This window comes from Megalobrama amblycephala, linkage group LG4, assembly GCF_018812025.1.
Source record: "Megalobrama amblycephala isolate DHTTF-2021 linkage group LG4, ASM1881202v1, whole genome shotgun sequence".
Taxonomy (NCBI): domain Eukaryota; kingdom Metazoa; phylum Chordata; class Actinopteri; order Cypriniformes; family Xenocyprididae; genus Megalobrama; species Megalobrama amblycephala.
The window spans coordinates 25481205-25500511 of NC_063047.1; the positions used below are offsets into that span (position 1 = coordinate 25481205).

Genomic DNA, 19307 nt, shown 5'->3' on the forward strand with positions numbered 1-19307 from the left:
AACAATAACTAATTAAATGTATTTTATTTTTTAAGTTACTAAATTACTATTTATGTTTTTAAACTTCTACACTGCTTTTTTATTTTTTTTTATTTAAATCTAGTTTTAGTTTGTTATTTAGTTTTATCAGTTATTTACATTATATATATTCGAATCAAATTTATTTATTTTAATAATGTTTATTTTTTATTTTATCAAATGTATTAGCAAATGTATTATTTCTTCAAATAAAATATTTATTGTATTTATTTTAGTTTGTATTCATTTAATCAAATGTTTTATTTTTATTTAAATAAAACAATTATCAAATTATTTTAATTAAATACCATTATCCATTGTTTATTTAAATCACATTTCATTTTAATCAATTTATTATTTTGATTTAAATCGCATTTAGTTCTATACATTTTTATTTTTATTTTATACAATTAAAACAAATTTCATTTTAATCAAATGTATTAGTTTGTTATTTATTTAAATAAAGTGTATTGTTAATTTTTATTCATTTTAATAAAATGTTTATATATATATATATATATATGTTTTTATTGTTTTAAATATTTTTAAATCAAATTATTTTAATCAAAAACATTTATTCATTATTATTTATTTAAATTACATTTAACATTAACGAATTTATTTATTAATTTATTTAAATCTTGTTTTAGTTATTTAGTTTTATGTTAATTTTTATGTTATATATTTAAATAAAATTGTATTTTAATCAAATGTATTTGTTATTTATTTTATTATTTTATTTATTTATTTAATCATTTTATTTATTCTAATAACATGTTTTAATTGTTTTTATTTAAATAAATAAATAATAAAAAATTGCAGTTGCAGTGTGTGTCCTTTAGATGGCGCCTAAGATCCGTGTTTTTCTTTTTCTTCTTCTCCTGTTTCCTGTGCGTGGTATAAACTTCCGGGTCGGCTTTCATTCTGTAACGCGCAGCAGCGGTTCGGCTGATTTTGGAGGTTCTGCTGGACCGAGCTCGGCCGGTTTCGGTACCGCGATGGCGGCGCTTCATCCCGGTGACCCGCAGCTGGTGTCGATGATCGTCAATCACCTGAAGACGGAGGGGCTGTTCGATCAGTTCAGGAGGGACTGTCTGGCGGACGTGGATACAAAGGCAAAACACACACTTTTACTGCAGTAGCACGATTTTACCACAGTAATAGTATGGTATTATCTGAAGTGTCTAGTACCTGATGTGTTTATCGATAATCGATGACGAGAGTCACGTGATCAGTGTTTAATTCGCGCACTTTTATCAACGGTCAGTTCAGCAGTTTCGCGGTTTTTGTTAATGAGTTGTTATTATTATTATGTCAGTAATCTCTCATTACTTACTGTGAAAAATTAATTAATAACCTTTAACAGTGACCGATAAATTTTATTTATAACACTGTATAAATGAGAATATTGAGGGAAAAACCATTCAACTTTATTCAGAGACTCAAACTGAGGAGAAATATGTATTTTGCTGCAGATTCTGATATTAATATGGACAAAAAGTGATGAAATTTTAAGCTTGTGATATAAATTAATGAGATCTTTATAACAGATACTGACCTAAAATGCTTAGAAATATTAATATCTGCCAGTAATGTCTTAGTTTTATGACCAAAGAAATGTTTATAGTTTAATTTGTGTTGTTGTTCTTCTTCTCAGCCGGCGTATCTACACTTACGGCAGCGAGTCGACAACTTCGTGTCCAACCATCTGGCCAATCACACGTGGAGTCCACAGCTGAACAAGAACCAGCTGAGGAACAGCATCAGACAGCTGGTCCAGCAGTACGTTCCCTCTCTCTCTCTCTCTCTGTTTATCTCTCCGTCTCTCTCTCTCTCTCTGTTTATCTCTCCGTCTCTCTCTCTCATGTCCTCCTCCTGTCTGTGTGGATCAGGTCCGGTATGCTGGAGCAGGGAGTGGACCGGATCGTGGCTCAGGTCGTTGATCCGAAGGTCCATCACACCTTTCGTCCGCAGGTGGAGCGAATCGTCCGGAAGTTTCTGTCTCCAAACAGCCACATGGAGGAGGACGAACTTCCTCCTGTAGCCCCGCCCCCTCCTGTGGAGAACCAGGAACCGGAACTGCTCACCGCAGATGATGGAAATGAAGCCGGTGAGCATCTCACATGTTAATACGTCACAAACGTTTGAGACGGTTTTCCTCAGTTTCTCTGTGTTCTCCAGCTGCGAGTTCCAGCGCTGATGTTCAGATCCAGACGAGCGTTACCGACCCGATCCATGATCCCACAGAGGACGAGACGATGGACATCAGCCTCCCTGAGGAAGAGGAGGAGCGTGGCGCAGAGATGAAGGACGAACCGCAGGAGGAGCCTGGGAAAGACGGGGGACAGGAGGAAGAAGAGGAGAAGGATGCGGAGATGGAGGAGGTGAAGGAGGAGGGAGACGCGGGGAAAGAGAACAGCAGTAAATCCTCAGGGAAGACGAGAGAGGAGAACCGGGAAACGGACTCGCAGAAACCCTCCAGCGTCAAACAGAAGACCAGAGAGCGGCTGAGAGAGGGTACGACACTCATGTTCTTCATCGGTGTTTCTGTTCTGTTTTCCACTACAAATATCTCAACATCCTTAAAGGATTAGTCCACTTTTAAATAAACTTTTCCTGATAATTTACTCCCCTCCATGTCATCCTTGTCATCCATGTCTTTCTTTCTTCAGTCGAAAAGAAATGAAGGTTTTTGATGAAAACATTCCAGGATTTTTCTCCATATAGTGGACTTCAATGGACTCCAGACGGTTTAAGGTCAAAATTACAGTTTCAGTGCAGCTTCAAAGAGCTTTAAACGATACCAGACAATGAATAAGAGAAAAAAAAAAATAAACTGGCGCCATGTTCGTTCCGTAAGTAGAACAGGGAAAGTGTAGGACATACAGCGTAAACGTTTTGAAGAATACGGAAAGCGGAAGCACGTTCAAGGCAATCATGTGTGTTTATAAAGCATATACTGTTGTATTTATTTTAGAAAATGACCGATGGTTTCTCTAGATAAGACTCTTATTCCACGTCTGGTATCGTTTAAAGCTCTTTGAAGCTGCACTGAAACTGACATTTGGACCTTCAACCGTTTGGGCTCCAGTGAAGTCCACTATAAGGAGAAAAATCCTGGAATGTTTTCATCACAAACCTTCATTTAAAACCTTATTTAAAAGTGGACTAATCCTTTAAATCAGGATAGATTTACTGGAGAAGAGAAATGACTGAAGATATTATTGAAAAATGCATCAAAATTAAGTGAATTTATGCCTAAAAACAAGAAATCTGCCATTTTCAGATCACTGGTTCAATTGTATATCGATTTATAGTATAATTTCCTCAGGGGTTTTTTTAATGTGTTCCTTCATATTTCCTACAGTTTGCAAACAATTTCATAAATCTTTGTGGAAACCTTGATACATTTTATTTTTTCAGAATTCTTTGATGAATAGAAAGTTCAAAAGAACAGCGTTTATTTTAAACAGAATCTTTTGTAACATTATAAATGTCTTTACTGTCACTTTTGATCAATTTAATGTGTTCTTGATGAATAAAAGTGTCAATGTTTTTATATTACCCCAAACTTTTGAATGGATCATGGTTTCCACAAACATCTGAACTGATAATAATCATAAATGTTTCTTGAGCATCAGATCATCATATCAGAATGATTTCTGAAGGATCATGTGACACTGAAGACTGGAGTAATGATGCTGAAAATTCAGCTTTGATCACAGGAATAAATTACACTTTACTATATATTCACATAGAAAACAGCTGCAATAATATTTCATGATTTTTAATGTATTTTTGATCAAATAAATGCAGCCTTGATGAGCAAAAATTGTAACACTTCCAAAATGTTGACCTTTGGTGTGTGTTTGTGTTTTGTTAGAGTACTCACTGGAGGACTCAGATCTGGAGGCTCTCAGTGACATCACCGTGAGTTCGGTCCACACCAGCGATCTGTCCTCGTTCGAGGGCGACAGCGATGATGACGAGCCGCCGTCTGAGTCCACAGAGGAGGGAGAGATCAGCTCTGAGGGTGAGAAGCAGATCACATGATCAGCCACTGCGTCTGTCTGTCACTGCAGCGCTCACGTGTGTGTGTGTGTGTAGATGAGGGCGGACGGAAGACGGGTGAGGACGCTGAGGGAAGCGGGGAGAAGAAGCCTCGCGGCGTGAGACAGGGATACGTACACAAACCCTTCCTGTACTCGCGCTACTACAGCGACTCTGATGACGAGGTGACGGTGGAGCAGCGCCGGCGATCGGTGGTAAGAACATACTGAGAAAGATTATTACAGTTCGCTAAAACCATTATAAACACTGTTACTTGAAATAAAAGAACGTTAACTGAAAAATATTTTATTTTAACTAGTTCGCAAATCAAGATTTCTTATTGTCATTTAGTTTAACTTGATGGACTAAAATAACTAAAACTGAAATAAAATTAATGAAAACTATATAGACAGATTTAAAAAACAAAACAAATAAAAATGTCAAAAACGTACAACAAAATTACTAAAACTTTAACGAAATTAAAATGAAACCAGAATATAAACTTTTTTAATGTCTTTTAATTGTTTTTATATATTTATCAGCAATATGTTTTAATTAAAATGTAGCTGTTTTAATAATCTTCATAATGTACAGTTTTCATCTGATCTTTGTTGTCAATCACAAACTCTTAAATTTCTTCGCAGGCCAAAGAAAAAGAGGAGCGTCTGCTGAAGCGGCAGCAGAACCGTGAGCGAATGGAGGAGAAACGCCGGCTGAGAGCAGCGCAGAATGAGGAACAGGGTACCTGCTCTCACACGTGTGTGTCGGTGTGCGTTAATGATCTGATCTCTGACCAGACTTTCTTCTTGCAGATCGGAAGAAACAGGCGGATCAGAGACCGAGAGCCAAAGAGGCTCGAAAAGAGAAGAAGTTCCTGGAGAAGAAAGTGGCTCTGAGCAGACAGAGAAAGAGAGACTCCAGGTCTGTGGGGATTCGGGAAGAATAAAATTCTTCCTAACGTCTATTTTCCTGTTACTTTCTAACTTAAAGGATTAGTTCACTTTCAAATCAAATCTTCCTGATAATTTACTCACCCCCATGTCATCCAAGATGTTCATGTCTTTCTTTCTTCAGTGGAAAAGAAATGAAGGTTTTTGAGGAAAACATTCTAGGATTTTTCTCCATATAGTGGACTTCACTGGCCTCCAAACGGTTGAAGGTCCAAACTACAGTTTCAGTGCAGCTTCAAAGAGCTTTAAACGATACCAGACGAGGAATAAGAGTCTTATCTAGAGAAACTGTCACTCATTTTCTAAAAAAATACAACTGTATATGCTTTATAAACACATATTATCGCCTTGCATGTGCTTCAGCTTTCCGTATTCTCCAAAAAGCTTACGCTGTATGTCCTACACCTTTCATTACACATTTTATTTGAAAGTGAACTAATCCTTTAAGAATAAGGTTAAGTATATTCTGAATTACCAAAATCGTTTCTTACAAAAAAGCTTAAGAAGAATTCAAATTCTTGAAAGAAATTTTCTTAAAAATCATTGTGAATAGCCTCTTAAAGTTAGGATAACCTCCAATTCATCTTAATTTCCCAAAGATGAGATGTTTATTTAATTTATTGTTTAAAATATAAAGCATTACACTTAAAACTGAACACTAGCTGCATATTATACACATTATGACTACTAGAGATGTGCGTATGTGCCGAAAGCTGCAGAGAATCGACTTGAAAAGTAACTAAAATAAAATAAGTTTTAGTATTTTTATTTCATTTCAGTTGATGGCGCTAAAACAGACAAAGTGAAATAAATGCAACAGATCGCTCTATCTTGAGACAGTTTCATTAAAATTAACTATTAAAATACAGCGCACTTATAAACGTAATACTTATGATATCAAAATTCAAAATTATGAGGTAAAAAGTCGAAATTTTGAGAAGTTGAATGGTAGAGACGTGATGCTTTCTTTACAGCTATGTTTACGAACGTCATCCGTGTTCGTCACAAGCATATGCGCACTTCAGTCAGAGTGGAATAGATGCGATTAAAGTGTTTACAAACCAGTTTATTGCAATTAAAACCAGCATGCACCACATATTTTACTACAATTATGAGCTTAAATGCATCAATTTGATTGAAGTATTGTGTTTACATGAGGGAAACTTTAATCGCAATATGCATGTAAACATAGTTCTTGACTTTTTCTTTTAGAAAAGAGGATGACAGGAAGAAAAGTGACACTGAGGGTGATTCAGCCAACAAAGATGTAAGTTTCTCTCACTCTCCAGCTCTGTCCGTCTGTCTGTCAGGAGTGAACAGCTCCGTCTGTCTCTGCAGGTGAAGGCGGTGAGTCTGAAGTCAGGACGACGGCTGTCTGATCTGGAAGAGCAGCGCAGGAAGAAGGCAGACGGTGAAGAGAAACCCCCTGACAAAAACCGTGTTCACTCCTTCATCCTGGACCTGGAGCTGGGAACGGAGGAACGTCAGAGGAAAGCAGTTCGGAAAGACTCGCACTCCAAAGAAAAGGAGCGCAAGGATAAGGAGAAGGAAAAAGAGCGCAGCGGCGGCCCTGATGAACGACTCAAGCACAAACTCAGGAAGACTGGAGACGCCGCTGGAGACACTGAGAAAGACGGAGGGGCTGCGAGAGGAGGAGCAGCTGATGAGAAGAAGGGGGCAAAGGTCAAGCCGGACAGGAAAAGTTCTGTGTCATCCCGAGAAATCAAGACGGAAGCTGCGGATGAAGGGAACCTAAAGAAAGGAAAGACGGCCGTGGGTGAGAAGGAGAAACCGAAGGTGAGCGGCAAGAGCCTCCGCCGTCTGGACTCCACCGGCTCCTCAGAGGAGAGGTCAGAGGTCGAGACAGGTTCAGAGGTCAGCCGGAAGAAAGACAAGCACCCTAAAGATATTCTGAAGAGGTCAAAGAGTCATCCAGAGGCTAAACCGGGAGAGAAGCTCAAGGTGAGGTCGGATAGGAAGGATTCATCTGCAGACAAGTCTCAACCGCAGAAATCCATCTCGGAAAATGAGAGCGACGTCCGAAAGGTGGAGGCAGGGCCGAAGGTCAAGTCCCTATCTGAGAAACACAAGTCTAAATCCCAGAATCCTGCGGCAGGCAAATCGGACAAAAAAAGTGAAACCAAGACTAAAGCAGGAAGCACAGAACAGAAGAAAGAGGAAAGGAAAACGTCGGAGGAGAAAGCGAAGGTTGCGAAGAAAACAAGTGAGAAGAAGGTGCCGAAAGATTCCGAGAGGAAGTCCGAAGAGAAGGAGAGTTCTGCCGCACTGGAACCCGCGGCCGTCTCCAGCACCACACCTCTACCGGACGACCCTTACGGCGCCCTGAGCGACGTCACTCCCGAATCAGAGGATGAGGATGCGGTGGCCAAAGAGCCCCGCCCACTATCAGCAGAAGCCGACGCCCTCTTGAGCCTGATGGACGTCTGCACCTCCGCCTCGGAGCTGGCAGCCCGGCGGGAAACAGAGGCCGACATGAAGATGAAGGAAGCGGCGCTTACGCTGCTCTCCATGGATCCGGATATCGCACGCTCCTCGGATCTAATCTCCGATTCTCAGGTTGCCATGGAGACGCTTCCTACAGGCACAGGAAGTGCATTGTATTACGCTGTGACTGAGACGAACAGTGAGTCCGCCAGCGGCTCCTCATCCCAGGATGCAGGTAGTGTATCGTCTACGATAATAAACGTTAAACCACCATGAAATCCCACCCTTTCACTGCACACTTTTTGATGCCGCCTAGTGGAATGTATTTAGAATTACCTCAAAATTGATACAGGGTCTAAAACGCATTTTTGTTTTATTGTTCTATAGTGATATAGTGAAACAATGTCACACAAGCTGAATATTTTAATATATTTTTTATATTTTTTTCCTGAATATCAGCACAATCGCAAATGTGTTACGATTTAGTGTGTGTTCACACTTGGCAGGTAAACGTACTCTGCATCGATGGCTCTTTTAGTGCGGTTCATTTGAATCAGTGTGAACGCTGCCATCTGAACCAAACAAGTGGATTGAGACCCAGATTTTCAGGGGGTCTCAATCCGGTTTCAGACAAACTCTGGTGCGGTTTGACTGAAATATGAACGCAACATGGACCAAAGACGTCTAAATGAACCAAAAACAGGATGTGATGTCACAATAAGTTACCCTAAAAAGGATAGAATGCTCAAGCATACCTCGTTCGTCTCGTCTTCTTTGATTCAGATGAACCGAACTACAAGTGTGAACACACCTTTAGACTCAATATTATCTCTATTTCATCAAAGAAAATAGTTCCAAACAAACCCAATTGATTTGATTAGTAACAGCCTATAGTGTTTAATTGTTCTAATTGATTTTGTCGATTAAATGTTAGAATTTGACATAAAAGATGATAAATAGATCTTACAAGGTTCGAAAAAATTGCCATAATTGTGTTATTATTGACACAATCTCAGAAAATATTCATTTTTTGTCAATATCGCACACTCTTAACACACAAACACACATCATCATCATCATAATATGCATGTGAATAATAAAACCTCATAATAATTTATTTAATTTACTAGCTGCATCTGTCGCCACAGTGGAACCCATGGAGACGGAGCCTCTCGGGTTGCAGGAAGTGACGTCAGAGGTGAGTTCATGACATCATATCCTCTACAGTCTCAGATTATTGGGCTCTGCAAGCAACGCTAACTGGGTTAGAACAATCGTGAGGTTTTGCTTCAGTTATACATATATTGGGTTATTTGTTCATGAAATCATTCTTCATGTAGAAGCAGCAGTATTTCAAATGCATCCACTATATTGGCAATTAAGAACGTGATCACGCTGTTCTGCAGCTGCCTGCTCTCTACTACTTTAGAGACAAGTTGTTTGGCATGTCAGACTTGCCTAATGCATCAGATTCGTCCTGTAGGTTTTTCTGATTGCTGGTGTGTCCGTGTATCTCCTATAAAGTGTTAATGCTTTTCTTTCAGGCTGGTGATGAAAGAGACAAAGAGAGAGACTCACAGATGCTTACAGCAGATGCAGCTAAATCCACGTTGAAGGTCACTGCAGACGCAGCCGAGTCCATGCAGACCCTCACTGCAGACGTTAATGAGTCCACACAGACCTTCACTGCAGACGCAGCTGAGCCAACGCAGACCCTCACTGCAGACGTTAATGAGTCCACGCAGACCCTCACTGCAGACACAGCTGAATCCGCACTGACAGTCTCTGCAGGCGCAGCTGAGCCAACGCAGACCCTCACTGCAGATGCAGCCGAGCCAACGCAGACCCTCACTGCAGACGCAGCTGAGCCAATGCAGACCCTCACTGCTGATGCAGCCGAGCCAACGCAGACCCTCACTGCAGACGCAGCTGAGCCAATGCAGACCCTCACTGCAGATGCAGCCGAGCCAACGCAGACCCTCACTGCAGAAGCTGCTGAATCCACATTGACAGTCCACGCAGACCCAGCTGAGGCAACGCAGACCCTCACTGCTGATGCAGCTGAATCCACATTGACAGTCCCCGCAGATGCAGCCGAGCCAACGCAGACCCTCACTGCAGAAGCTGCTGAATCCACATTGACAGTCCCCGCAGATGCAGCCGAGCCAACGCAGACCCTCACTGCAGAAGCTGCTGAATCCACATTGACAGTCCACGCAGACGCAGCTGAGCCAACGCAGACCCTCACTGCTGATGCAGCTGAATCCACATTGATAGTCCACGCAGACGCAGCTGAGGCAACGCAGACCCTCACTGCAGAAGCTGCTGAATCCACATTGACAGTCCACGCAGACGCAGCTGAGCCAACGCAGACCCTCACTGCAGAAGCTGCTGAATCCACATTGACAGTCCACGCAGACGCAGCTGAGCCAACGCAGACCCTCACTGCAGATGCAGCTGAATCCACATTGACAGTCCCTGCAGACGCAGCTGAGGCAACGCAGACCCTCACTGCAGACCCAGCTGAGTCAGAGCAAACCCTCACTGCAGGTGCAGCCTTGTCAGTGCAGACTTTTTCTGCAGATGCTGCCGAGCCCCTGCAGACCATCATTACAGACACTCCTGAGACAGTACAAACCCTCAGTGCAAACATGGCTGAGTCATCTGCGCAGGCTCTCACTGAAAACGCAGCTGAATCAACGTCAACGGTTCCTGCAGATGCAGCTGAGCCTGCGCAGCCCCTCACTGCAGACACAAAGGAGACAGATACAGATGAGCCTGTGCAGACCTTAATGGAATACACTGCAGTTTCTATAGACGCAGCAGAGCCTGCACAGATGCTTACGGCAGACACAGCTGAGGCCGCACAGACCTTTGCCGCAGACACAAAAGAGGCTGATGCAGATGAGCCCACGCAGACTCATACAGTAGACACAGTTGAGTCTGAAAAGACAGTCACCACAGATGCAGCCGAGCCTGCGCAGAACCTCATTGCAGATACGGCCGAGCCTGCGCAGACCTTTGTTGCAGATACAGTGAAGCCTCTGCCGTCCCGCTCTGCAGACACAAAAGGGACTGATGCCGATGAGTCCATGCAGACTCATACAGTAGACACAGTTGAGCCTGTGCAGACAGCAACCACAGATGCAGCTGAGCCTGCGCAGACCCTCATTGCAGATACAGAGGAGCCTGCGCAGACCCGCTCTGCAGACACAAAAGAGACTGATGCAGATGGGTCCACGCAGACTCATACAGTAGACACAGTTGAGCCTGTGCAGACAGCAACCACAGATGCAGCTGAGCCTGCGCAGACCCTCATTGCAGATACAGAGGAGCCTGCGCAGACCCGCTCTGCAGACACAAAAGAGACTAATGCAGATGGGTCCACGCAGACTCATACAGTAGACACAGTTGAACCTGCGCAGACAGTCACCACAGATGCAGCTGAGCCTGCGCAGACGGACTCTACAGAGACAGGTTAGTTACAGTGATGATTAGGAGTGTGTGTGTTTCTGATGATGTTTCAATGTAACCCATGCCTCTCATGCAGGTGGTGCATCTGTCTCAGATGAGCAGGAACAGAAGTCTTCAGACGCCTCTGAGACGGTAACGAATCAGAATCGTTTCATCAGCAGATATTATACAGAAATCATGCACATGTCGTTAATGACTTTGTCTGATCAGGTGGAGCAGAAAGAGAGCGGCACACGGAGAGGACGATCATCTGCTCAGAGGGCAGGTGTGTGTGTTCATGTAAAATAACATATTTTTTCATCTTAAAAGCATGTTTCCTGAATGAACAAGACTGTAGAATCTGAAATGAAACTTTGTTTCTCTGTCTGCAGCAAATCAAACCAGAAACGATAATGAAAAAGAGCAAACATCTAATAAAGAGGTGAGTTTTCTTCCCTCTCTCTCTCTCTCTCTCTCTCTCTCTGTCCGTCTGTTCTTCTACTAAAGTGTGTGATGTTTGACAGTGTGATGATGATGATGATGATGAAGAGGAGGAGGAGAGATCTGGGGCGAGCAGGACTCCACGCAGAGGAAGATCCTCCAAAGCATCTGATGCTCCACAGAGAGAAACGCGTAAGAGTTGCAGTTGCACCCGCAGTGCGCTCTCTTCTACACACACACCTGATCATGTGACCATTTTTCTGCTCTTTCCCATAAGGCTCTGCTTCACAACCGAAGGAGGCGGAGTCAGCTGTAGAGGAGGAGCCAAAAGAGGTGCATTTGTTTGTGTGTTTAGATTCTTCAGTTTTGATTTAAAGAAAAAAAAAAACAGTTAATTCTAATTTTGGAAAAAAATAATAACTATTTTAATAACTTTTTGATAATAAATTTGAAAAATTATCATATTTTCAGTTAATCTAGTATTTATGTAAATATAACAAAGAATCGCTGTCATCATCATCACCACGCCAAACATTTAAAGAACTGACTTTCTGAAATATTTTAAATATTGGATGATATATGATGGAAATGAGACACTAGAAGATGTAACTCTCAGAGCCAGTGTTATTTATATACTACTAAAATATTTATTAATATTTTTAATTAGCTTTTGTTTTAACATTTTACTTTAGTTTGTTTCAGTAATTTTAGGTACTTTTGTCGATTTAATTCGTTTTTGGTAGATATTTATATTTAGCTTTAATTTATATTTATTTTAGTACTTCAATCTATTTATTTCAGTTAGTTTCCAAGACAGCATTTCTAATTTAAGTTCATATTTTAATTTTTTTTTTTTAAATGTTCATATCTTATTTAATTTTAGCTTTATTTCAATTAAGCCAAGACGCTACATTGTTTTTCATTCACTGTTTATTTTTGAGATTTTGGTCTATTTTGCCTCCATAACATGTCTTCTTTCAGACTGTTGAAAAGAAAATGTTCAAAATACACATTTTATTGCACTTTATCTATTTGCGTCTGTAGATTTCAATTAATATAAAGGCCGTTTTCTCCAAATGAGTTTTTTCCTCCACTTCAGCAGCACTTACACACACCAAAACTTAGAGTTTTATTCACATCTATATTCTGAAGATTTTTACTGTGGGGTTTGTTCATACATCATTCACACTGATTTATAGAACATTTTATTTCTAAAAACATGGTGAAAATGTATTTTTTCTGTCTGTCGACAGTATTTTCTGATTTATGGAGCGATAAAAAGACAAATCCAAAATCCCTTCTGTAAAAACATTTAACTCTAATATGTCAACAAAATCAAACAAGAATTTTGAATCTGGTTTTATCCAATGTTCAGATTTATTTTCTGAAAATGTATGCAAATTAGTCCATATTTAATTAGACAATATCTCATGCATATTTAAACATCTAAGAAAACTAATAATACAAAACAATTGTTTTAATGTACTGTGATAAATCAACTAGGGAAGTGTGTGATATACATTAGTTTACCCTATTCACCTGTAGTGTGTTGCCTTAACAAAAATGATTTTTAATTGTTTGTTTTTTTCATTAACAATATCAACATTGTCCAGCAAAAGGAGTCGTCGTTAATTGAAAGATTTTTACATCATGACCTGAAAGTTGCTTTCAGAAGTTAAATCGACTGCTGGCTCAACTTTTTCTCCAAATAAGAGAGAAATGTCACATATTATACCAAACCTTAGACTATTCCAGGTCATGAGATCAAAGTTTTAACGGTTCATACTTTGGATTTTGATGGGACTGAAGTGTTTGGTTTTATTATTAGCAGGGCCGCAGGAGTCGACGTTCCGCTGCTCAGATCAGAGACACTCCCACAGGTGAGCGTCTGAATCACACACACACACACACACACACACACCTGTCTGTCTGCAGATAATCAGCTTCTCTCTTTCTGCAGTGAAACCTGCACTGAAACGGAAGAGATCAGACGAGCTTGAGGTGAAGGAAGAACCAGAACAATCAGCCAAACACAGAAGAGATGAAGGTCAGTTGTTTTTAGTCCAGTGTCCGTCATTGTCATTGTATGTAAAACAGCGGTCAGAATGTTAAACGGAATGAAGCCTGAATGGTCATTTTACTCCTTCCGTGTTTGATTTTTCTCTCAGCGAGTCCGTCTGACGATCAGGACGTGATCAAAGCCAGCGATGAAGATGAGGAGAGGAAAGATGAGGAAGATGTGACTGTGAGCAAACAAACACACCTGACACTAAACCATCAGACATATGAATCAATGACTGACGTGTGTGTGTGTGTTTGTGTGTGTGTTTGTGTTCAGCGGAAACCTGCCCGCCGTGGACGACCCTCCAAAGCGTCCTCCGCCACTGATGACTCGGGTACGAGAGCCGTGATATTACATCATACAGAGCCTTTGTCACGTGTGCTTGTGCCACGGATCCCAAATATGATCATCCTCATGCGAGTGACCCCCATTCTAAAATTCAAAAAGGCATCTATGTATTTTAAAATATAAAGTAAATTAAATTAAATAAAAAAAACATTTTTTAAATATGTTGAAAATATTGCATTTCTATTTCTAAGTTAAATTATTACCTTTTTTTAGTCATTATAGTACTGTTATAGTAATATATTTATTTACTCACTTTATTTTAATCAAAAATGTAATTTAATGTTTTACTCATTTATTTACTTATTTATTTTAATGTCATTTATTTCAAACAATTATTTATTTATTTATTTAAATCTAATTTTTAATGGTATAATCACATTTTTCTTACTATATAGTACTGTTATAGTACAGTATTTATTAATCTATTTACTTTAATCTCTTTTTTATTCATTTATTTAATTATTTTAATCTGTTTTAATCTTTATTTTAATCAAATATTTTGATAGATTTTTTTTACTCAGTTATTTACTTATTCATTTTAATCACATTCATTGTTTTCAACTGTTTCATTTTAATCTAGTTATATTACTTTTATAGTAATGTATTTATGAATTTACTCATTTTCCAATTTGTATTTACTTTATAATTTTTACTTAATTATTTTAATCTAATTACTGATTATATTGTTTTTTTATCACTCGTAATACTGTTATAGTAATATTGATTTACTTATTTTTGTTTTGTTTTTGTTTTTTTACTCATTTGTTTGTTTTAATCTAATGTTTCTTATTTTAATCTAATTTTTTATGATTTATTTTTTAATCTTATTTTTTATTATTTATTTATTCATTTTCCACAGTTTTTCTGTAAACATCTCCACATTGTTCTGGAGGATTTTCAGTCTGTTCCTCTCGTTCACAGATACAGGAGCATCAGAGAAAAGAGACGGAGAAAAGGAGGACGACGAAGAAGAGACCAAAACCCGAGCGACGACCCGCGCCGCGTCCCGTCTGGAGGCAGAGAAGTACGGACGGATCTTCAGACACGCATATGTTCACATCAAACATCAATGAATCATTCCTCATTGCTGTCATGTGTGTTTCAGGAATAAACCCAGCAAACCGTCCACTCGAGCTCTGAGTAAACTGAGCGGGAAAGAGGAAAACTCCCCGAACACACGGTCTGTCTCTGTCTGTCTTGAGCGAAACTATCGAAACTGATTCAAACTGAAAACCATTTTAAACTCTTTCACTCTCTCTTTCTGTCTCAGATCGGTGAGAGGACGGAAGCGCGACACGAGTCCTCCGGTCTCTCGCACACGCGGAGGGCAGAAACCTGACGAAGCGGCTGCAAAAAGAACCAAACGATGAATCAGCATCACAGATCTTCGTTTGATCTCATCAAATTCATGATTGTTAGTAGTTTTAAGGTCAGAAAGTGTCTATGAGCGGCTGAGAAACGAGTCTGAATGAAGAGCTGATTGTGTGTGTGTGTGTGTGTGTGTGTGTGTGTGAGTCATTCAATTCATAAACGTTGTTGTTGTTTATGAAAAAATGCAGGTTTTACACCATGAAAGTGTGTGTGTGTGTGTGTGTCATATTTCTGTCACCATAAAGATGCTCATTCTGTGAATGTCATTATTGTTCCATTTTATATTTTTACCTTTTTATTATAAATTGCAGTATTGATCGAGATCTGATCTGTGGTGTTTCTTTATATTTTTTGTTTTGTGTGAGATGTTTTTCACCAGAGGAACTTTAACAGGCTGAGACTCGACGAAACGGACAGATTTAAGTTTAAAAGTGTGTGTGTGTGAGAGAGAGAGAGAAAGAACAGACGAGAGGCTTTTATTTCTGTGGTTAAACTAAGAACAGTTTATTCCGTCACTCATTTATTATTGGACATGTTAATCTGGCGCTCAGGAAACAGCTGTGTGTGTTTTAGAGAGTCGAGCTCATTTCTTCCAGAAGGAGGTTGAATTCGATCACTTTAGATGTTCCCTTCAGTTATTTCCTTCATGCAGCTCATTTTAAACTCGCCACTAACTAGTTCTGTCGTTCCTCCGGCTCTCAAAGCCTCAGACACACACCAGTGTTACAGAAGTGATCTGAATCTGACTGAAACTCCCTTTGGGAAATGAACATTGATTCCTGAAGCAAATACACTGCAAAATATGATGTTCCTCCTCAGTGTTTCTGTCTTATTTTCAGCACAAATATCTAAACATTCTTAAATCAAGATACATTTACTGGAGAAGATAAATGACTGAAGATATTATTGAAAATTGCTCAAAATAAAGTGAGTTTGTGTTTAAAACAAGAATAAATATCTGCCAATGGAGTCAGGAAAATAAACTTAATTCAAAGAGAAAGCAAGATTTTGTTTTTGACCTCATTATCAGATATTTATTCTCATTTTAAACACAAACTCACTCATTTAGGTACATTTTTCAGAACACAGCACTGTATAATTGTATATAACTGCATAATTGTAAATATAATTTAATTAATTTTGCATTTCAAATTGGTGTTGATCTGTAGTCATTATAATTAGCTGTTAGATATTAAAAATCTCTTTACAATATTACCCTGCTGGCAGGAAGGTACTAAAACCAACACAGAAATTAAACAACATTAAAACCATTTGCATCATAACATCCTCCAGTTGTCGAATAATACATGTAAAATGTCATTTAAAATCGAGCCTTTTTCGATCTTTCCTTTGTCCATTTCCTGTGATTGTCCACAAGGTGGCGCTACATTCAAAGAGTTCCTTCTCTTCTTCCTGTGTTCTGCCATATTGAAGCCCTGAGGCTTTCAATCAGGTCTAAAGATTAGAGGAAAGCAGTAAAAAATAATAATTTAAAAAAAAAGAGAGAGATTAAACTGAATACATTTGACTGAAATAATAAAAATAATAATAATTAAATAAAAAAAACATTATTATGTTAGATTAAAACAAATATTTAAATAAATAATAAACTAACACTTTTGAAGTAAAATAATTAAAATGATTTGATTTAAATAAAATAAATAGGCTACATAAATAAAGACATTTAAAATGATGTGATTTACATAAGAGTAATTTTATAAAATTAACTAAATAAAAAAGCTATTTTTAAATAAAAAAAATACGAAAAGCAGTGTAAATATGTAAAAATAAATACATTTATGAATTAAACTAAAATGTGAATAAAATAAAAAATAAATTAAATATATTTTGTTTAAATTAATAATAATAAAATGTATATATTAGAACAAACTGATTAAACAAATAACACGTTTGATTTTAAATAAGTTCATAAATAAAAATATTTAAAATAAACATTGATTTAAAAAAAGATATTACATTTAAACAATTGAAATTGTATTTAAATAAACAATATAAAGCACTTATAAAACTAAAAACTAAAGTTTTATTTATTTTGATAAATATAAATATGAAAAGCAGTGTAAAAATAAGATTAAACTAAACAAATTTGAATAAAATAATCTAAATACATTCATAATAAATGATGAATATATTAAAACAAACGGATTAAACATATTTGAATTATAATAAATAAAAATGATTTAATTAATAAAATGTATTTAAATAAATAATATTTGAAACTAAACTTACTTGATAAGTAAATTAAATAAATTTAATAAAATACATCTAACAGTGCTACAATTAAGTAGAAAAACGCAATGATGTAATAGAAAAACTAACTATTTTACACATTTATAATTCCATTTTTCACATTATTATTTGGGTCTTAATATGAAAATAGTCGCATTCAGGATGATCGTGTTTGAGGGATTAATTAATAGTAATAACAGGGTTAATAAACACACTGATGTGTCGAAGCAGTTCAGAGATCAGTGTTCAGTCATTGTTGTTTTAAGACTCGGAGCAGGTGAGTTTTTACTGCTCGTGAACGAGCTTCAGTGTTTCACCCCGTGTTTCTCTCTCTCTCTGTGTGTGTCCGCTCGGGTCACGCGCATCTGGACTCGATGGGCTTTAAATCGCTGCACATGATTTTCAGGAAAACAGAAAGAAACTCTTTACTGGCATGAACGAGCGCGCGGGAGCTGCTGTCATCCGTGTCACGCCATTCTTTCCTTCATGTTCGTCCTGTAGATTCCTGCATGTGTGGGAGTTTCATAACTCTGAAGGCTTGTCAGATGCTGTTAAACATCACACACTCAACACACACACACACACACACACACACACACACACACACACTCAACACGCACACACATATAAGCAGCGGGAACGAGTTGCAGTTTTGGAGTTTATTACGCTTGGCGCGTTCATTTTTTCATTAGGCATCTGAATGCACGCGCAATTTATGCTTCACGAGCGTGCCAAGTGCACGCCCACGGTGATCCCTCGATCGCGAGCATCTGCAGAGTCACACGTGAACGCACTGATAGATACTCATGTCACTTTTATCAGACAGATAGGAACGCGCGTGAGTGAGGCGCGTGGCCGCTAGATGGAGAGAGAGACGCGCGCGCTGGAGTTCAGTTGTCTCACCTTACTGATATTTACCAAGAATTTAAAATCATTTATAAACATCATGTTTACCGATCTACTAACTTTTATGCGAGGAAAAATACAATTTCTATTATTTAAATTTGTGAGCGTGTAAATGATTTTTATCAGCTGATGAATTAATCTGTAATAGTCACTGCTGAAGTTAAATTATTAACTGTAAAATACGCATTTCGTCGTATTATAGTAGCCTAAATGATCGTATCAATTTAAAATCAGCCGTAAATTTATAATTTGTGTCGATTTAATATCTAGTGAAATAAAGCAGAAAAAAACATGACAGAAAAATATGTTTAGCCTCATAATTCTCGATTAGACAAAACGATTTAAAATATGATCGCCGAAAAGAGGAAAGATTATTAAACATTTATATTTTTCCTGCTTTTTTAATGGAAATCGAGTTTTTAACTACTCGAACTTCACAACACGATAAAAAAACATTGTCCAACAACATGATTTATTATCCGGCATCAATTAACAATGAACTAAAGTTTTCATTACGTGCGATCATTTCCCATCAACACTCAATAAACGCGCTTATTAAATATATTAATTTCAGCTATTAGTTAATTTACTGAAATAACACGTTAATAGTAGTTTAGTTAATTTTATTTTTGTCGTGAACGTTCACAATATCGATCATATATATATATATATATATATATATATATATATATATATATATATATATATATATATTAGTCAGAGACACGATATCACAGTAAGAAAATCTAATTATTTAAAGCGACACTTAACGCAATATTTGAGGAAAGTGTGGGAAACAGCGTCAAAAATGAAGAGAAAAATCGAAAAAGAAGAAAGGATCGTTTGTTAATTGTTGTCCGATTTATTATTATTATTAGCGCTGTCGCTGTTAAATTGAAAAGTGTAAGCGTGACGCATATTCATAAAATTCATATTTTCCTTGTAGCGTTTTTAGGCCTCATTCATTCTGAACAAAAACACGCTCAAATATGACGCGAGTCGAAATTAATTTG

General features: G+C 38.0%; 1 protein-coding gene across 9 annotated transcripts; it reads left to right on the plus strand.

The window, feature by feature from the left end:
* The first annotated feature begins 868 nt into the window (after positions 1–868).
* Positions 869–15461, plus strand: bod1l1 (biorientation of chromosomes in cell division 1-like 1). 9 transcript variants are annotated; one of them, XM_048188542.1, is made up of 25 exons: positions 869–1133; positions 1676–1800; positions 1911–2128; positions 2200–2535; positions 3902–4051; positions 4126–4283; positions 4713–4809; positions 4881–4989; positions 6231–6285; positions 6357–7698; positions 8594–8661; positions 9008–9448; positions 9548–10940; positions 11014–11069; positions 11148–11202; positions 11309–11358; positions 11441–11549; positions 11635–11690; positions 13186–13237; positions 13318–13404; positions 13526–13602; positions 13696–13753; positions 14689–14791; positions 14873–14947; positions 15038–15461. In XM_048188542.1, exons 1-25 carry the CDS (start codon positions 1017–1019, stop codon positions 15135–15137), a joined length of 5487 nt encoding a protein of 1828 aa, XP_048044499.1. In that variant the 5' UTR covers positions 869–1016; the 3' UTR covers positions 15138–15461. The 9 variants fall into 9 exon arrangements, with proteins under 9 accessions (XP_048044499.1, XP_048044497.1, XP_048044496.1 ...); XM_048188540.1 differs by having other exon boundaries at positions 9008–9419; positions 9453–10940; XM_048188539.1 differs by having other exon boundaries at positions 9008–9113; positions 9147–10940.
* Positions 15462–19307: the final 3846 nt, after the last annotated feature.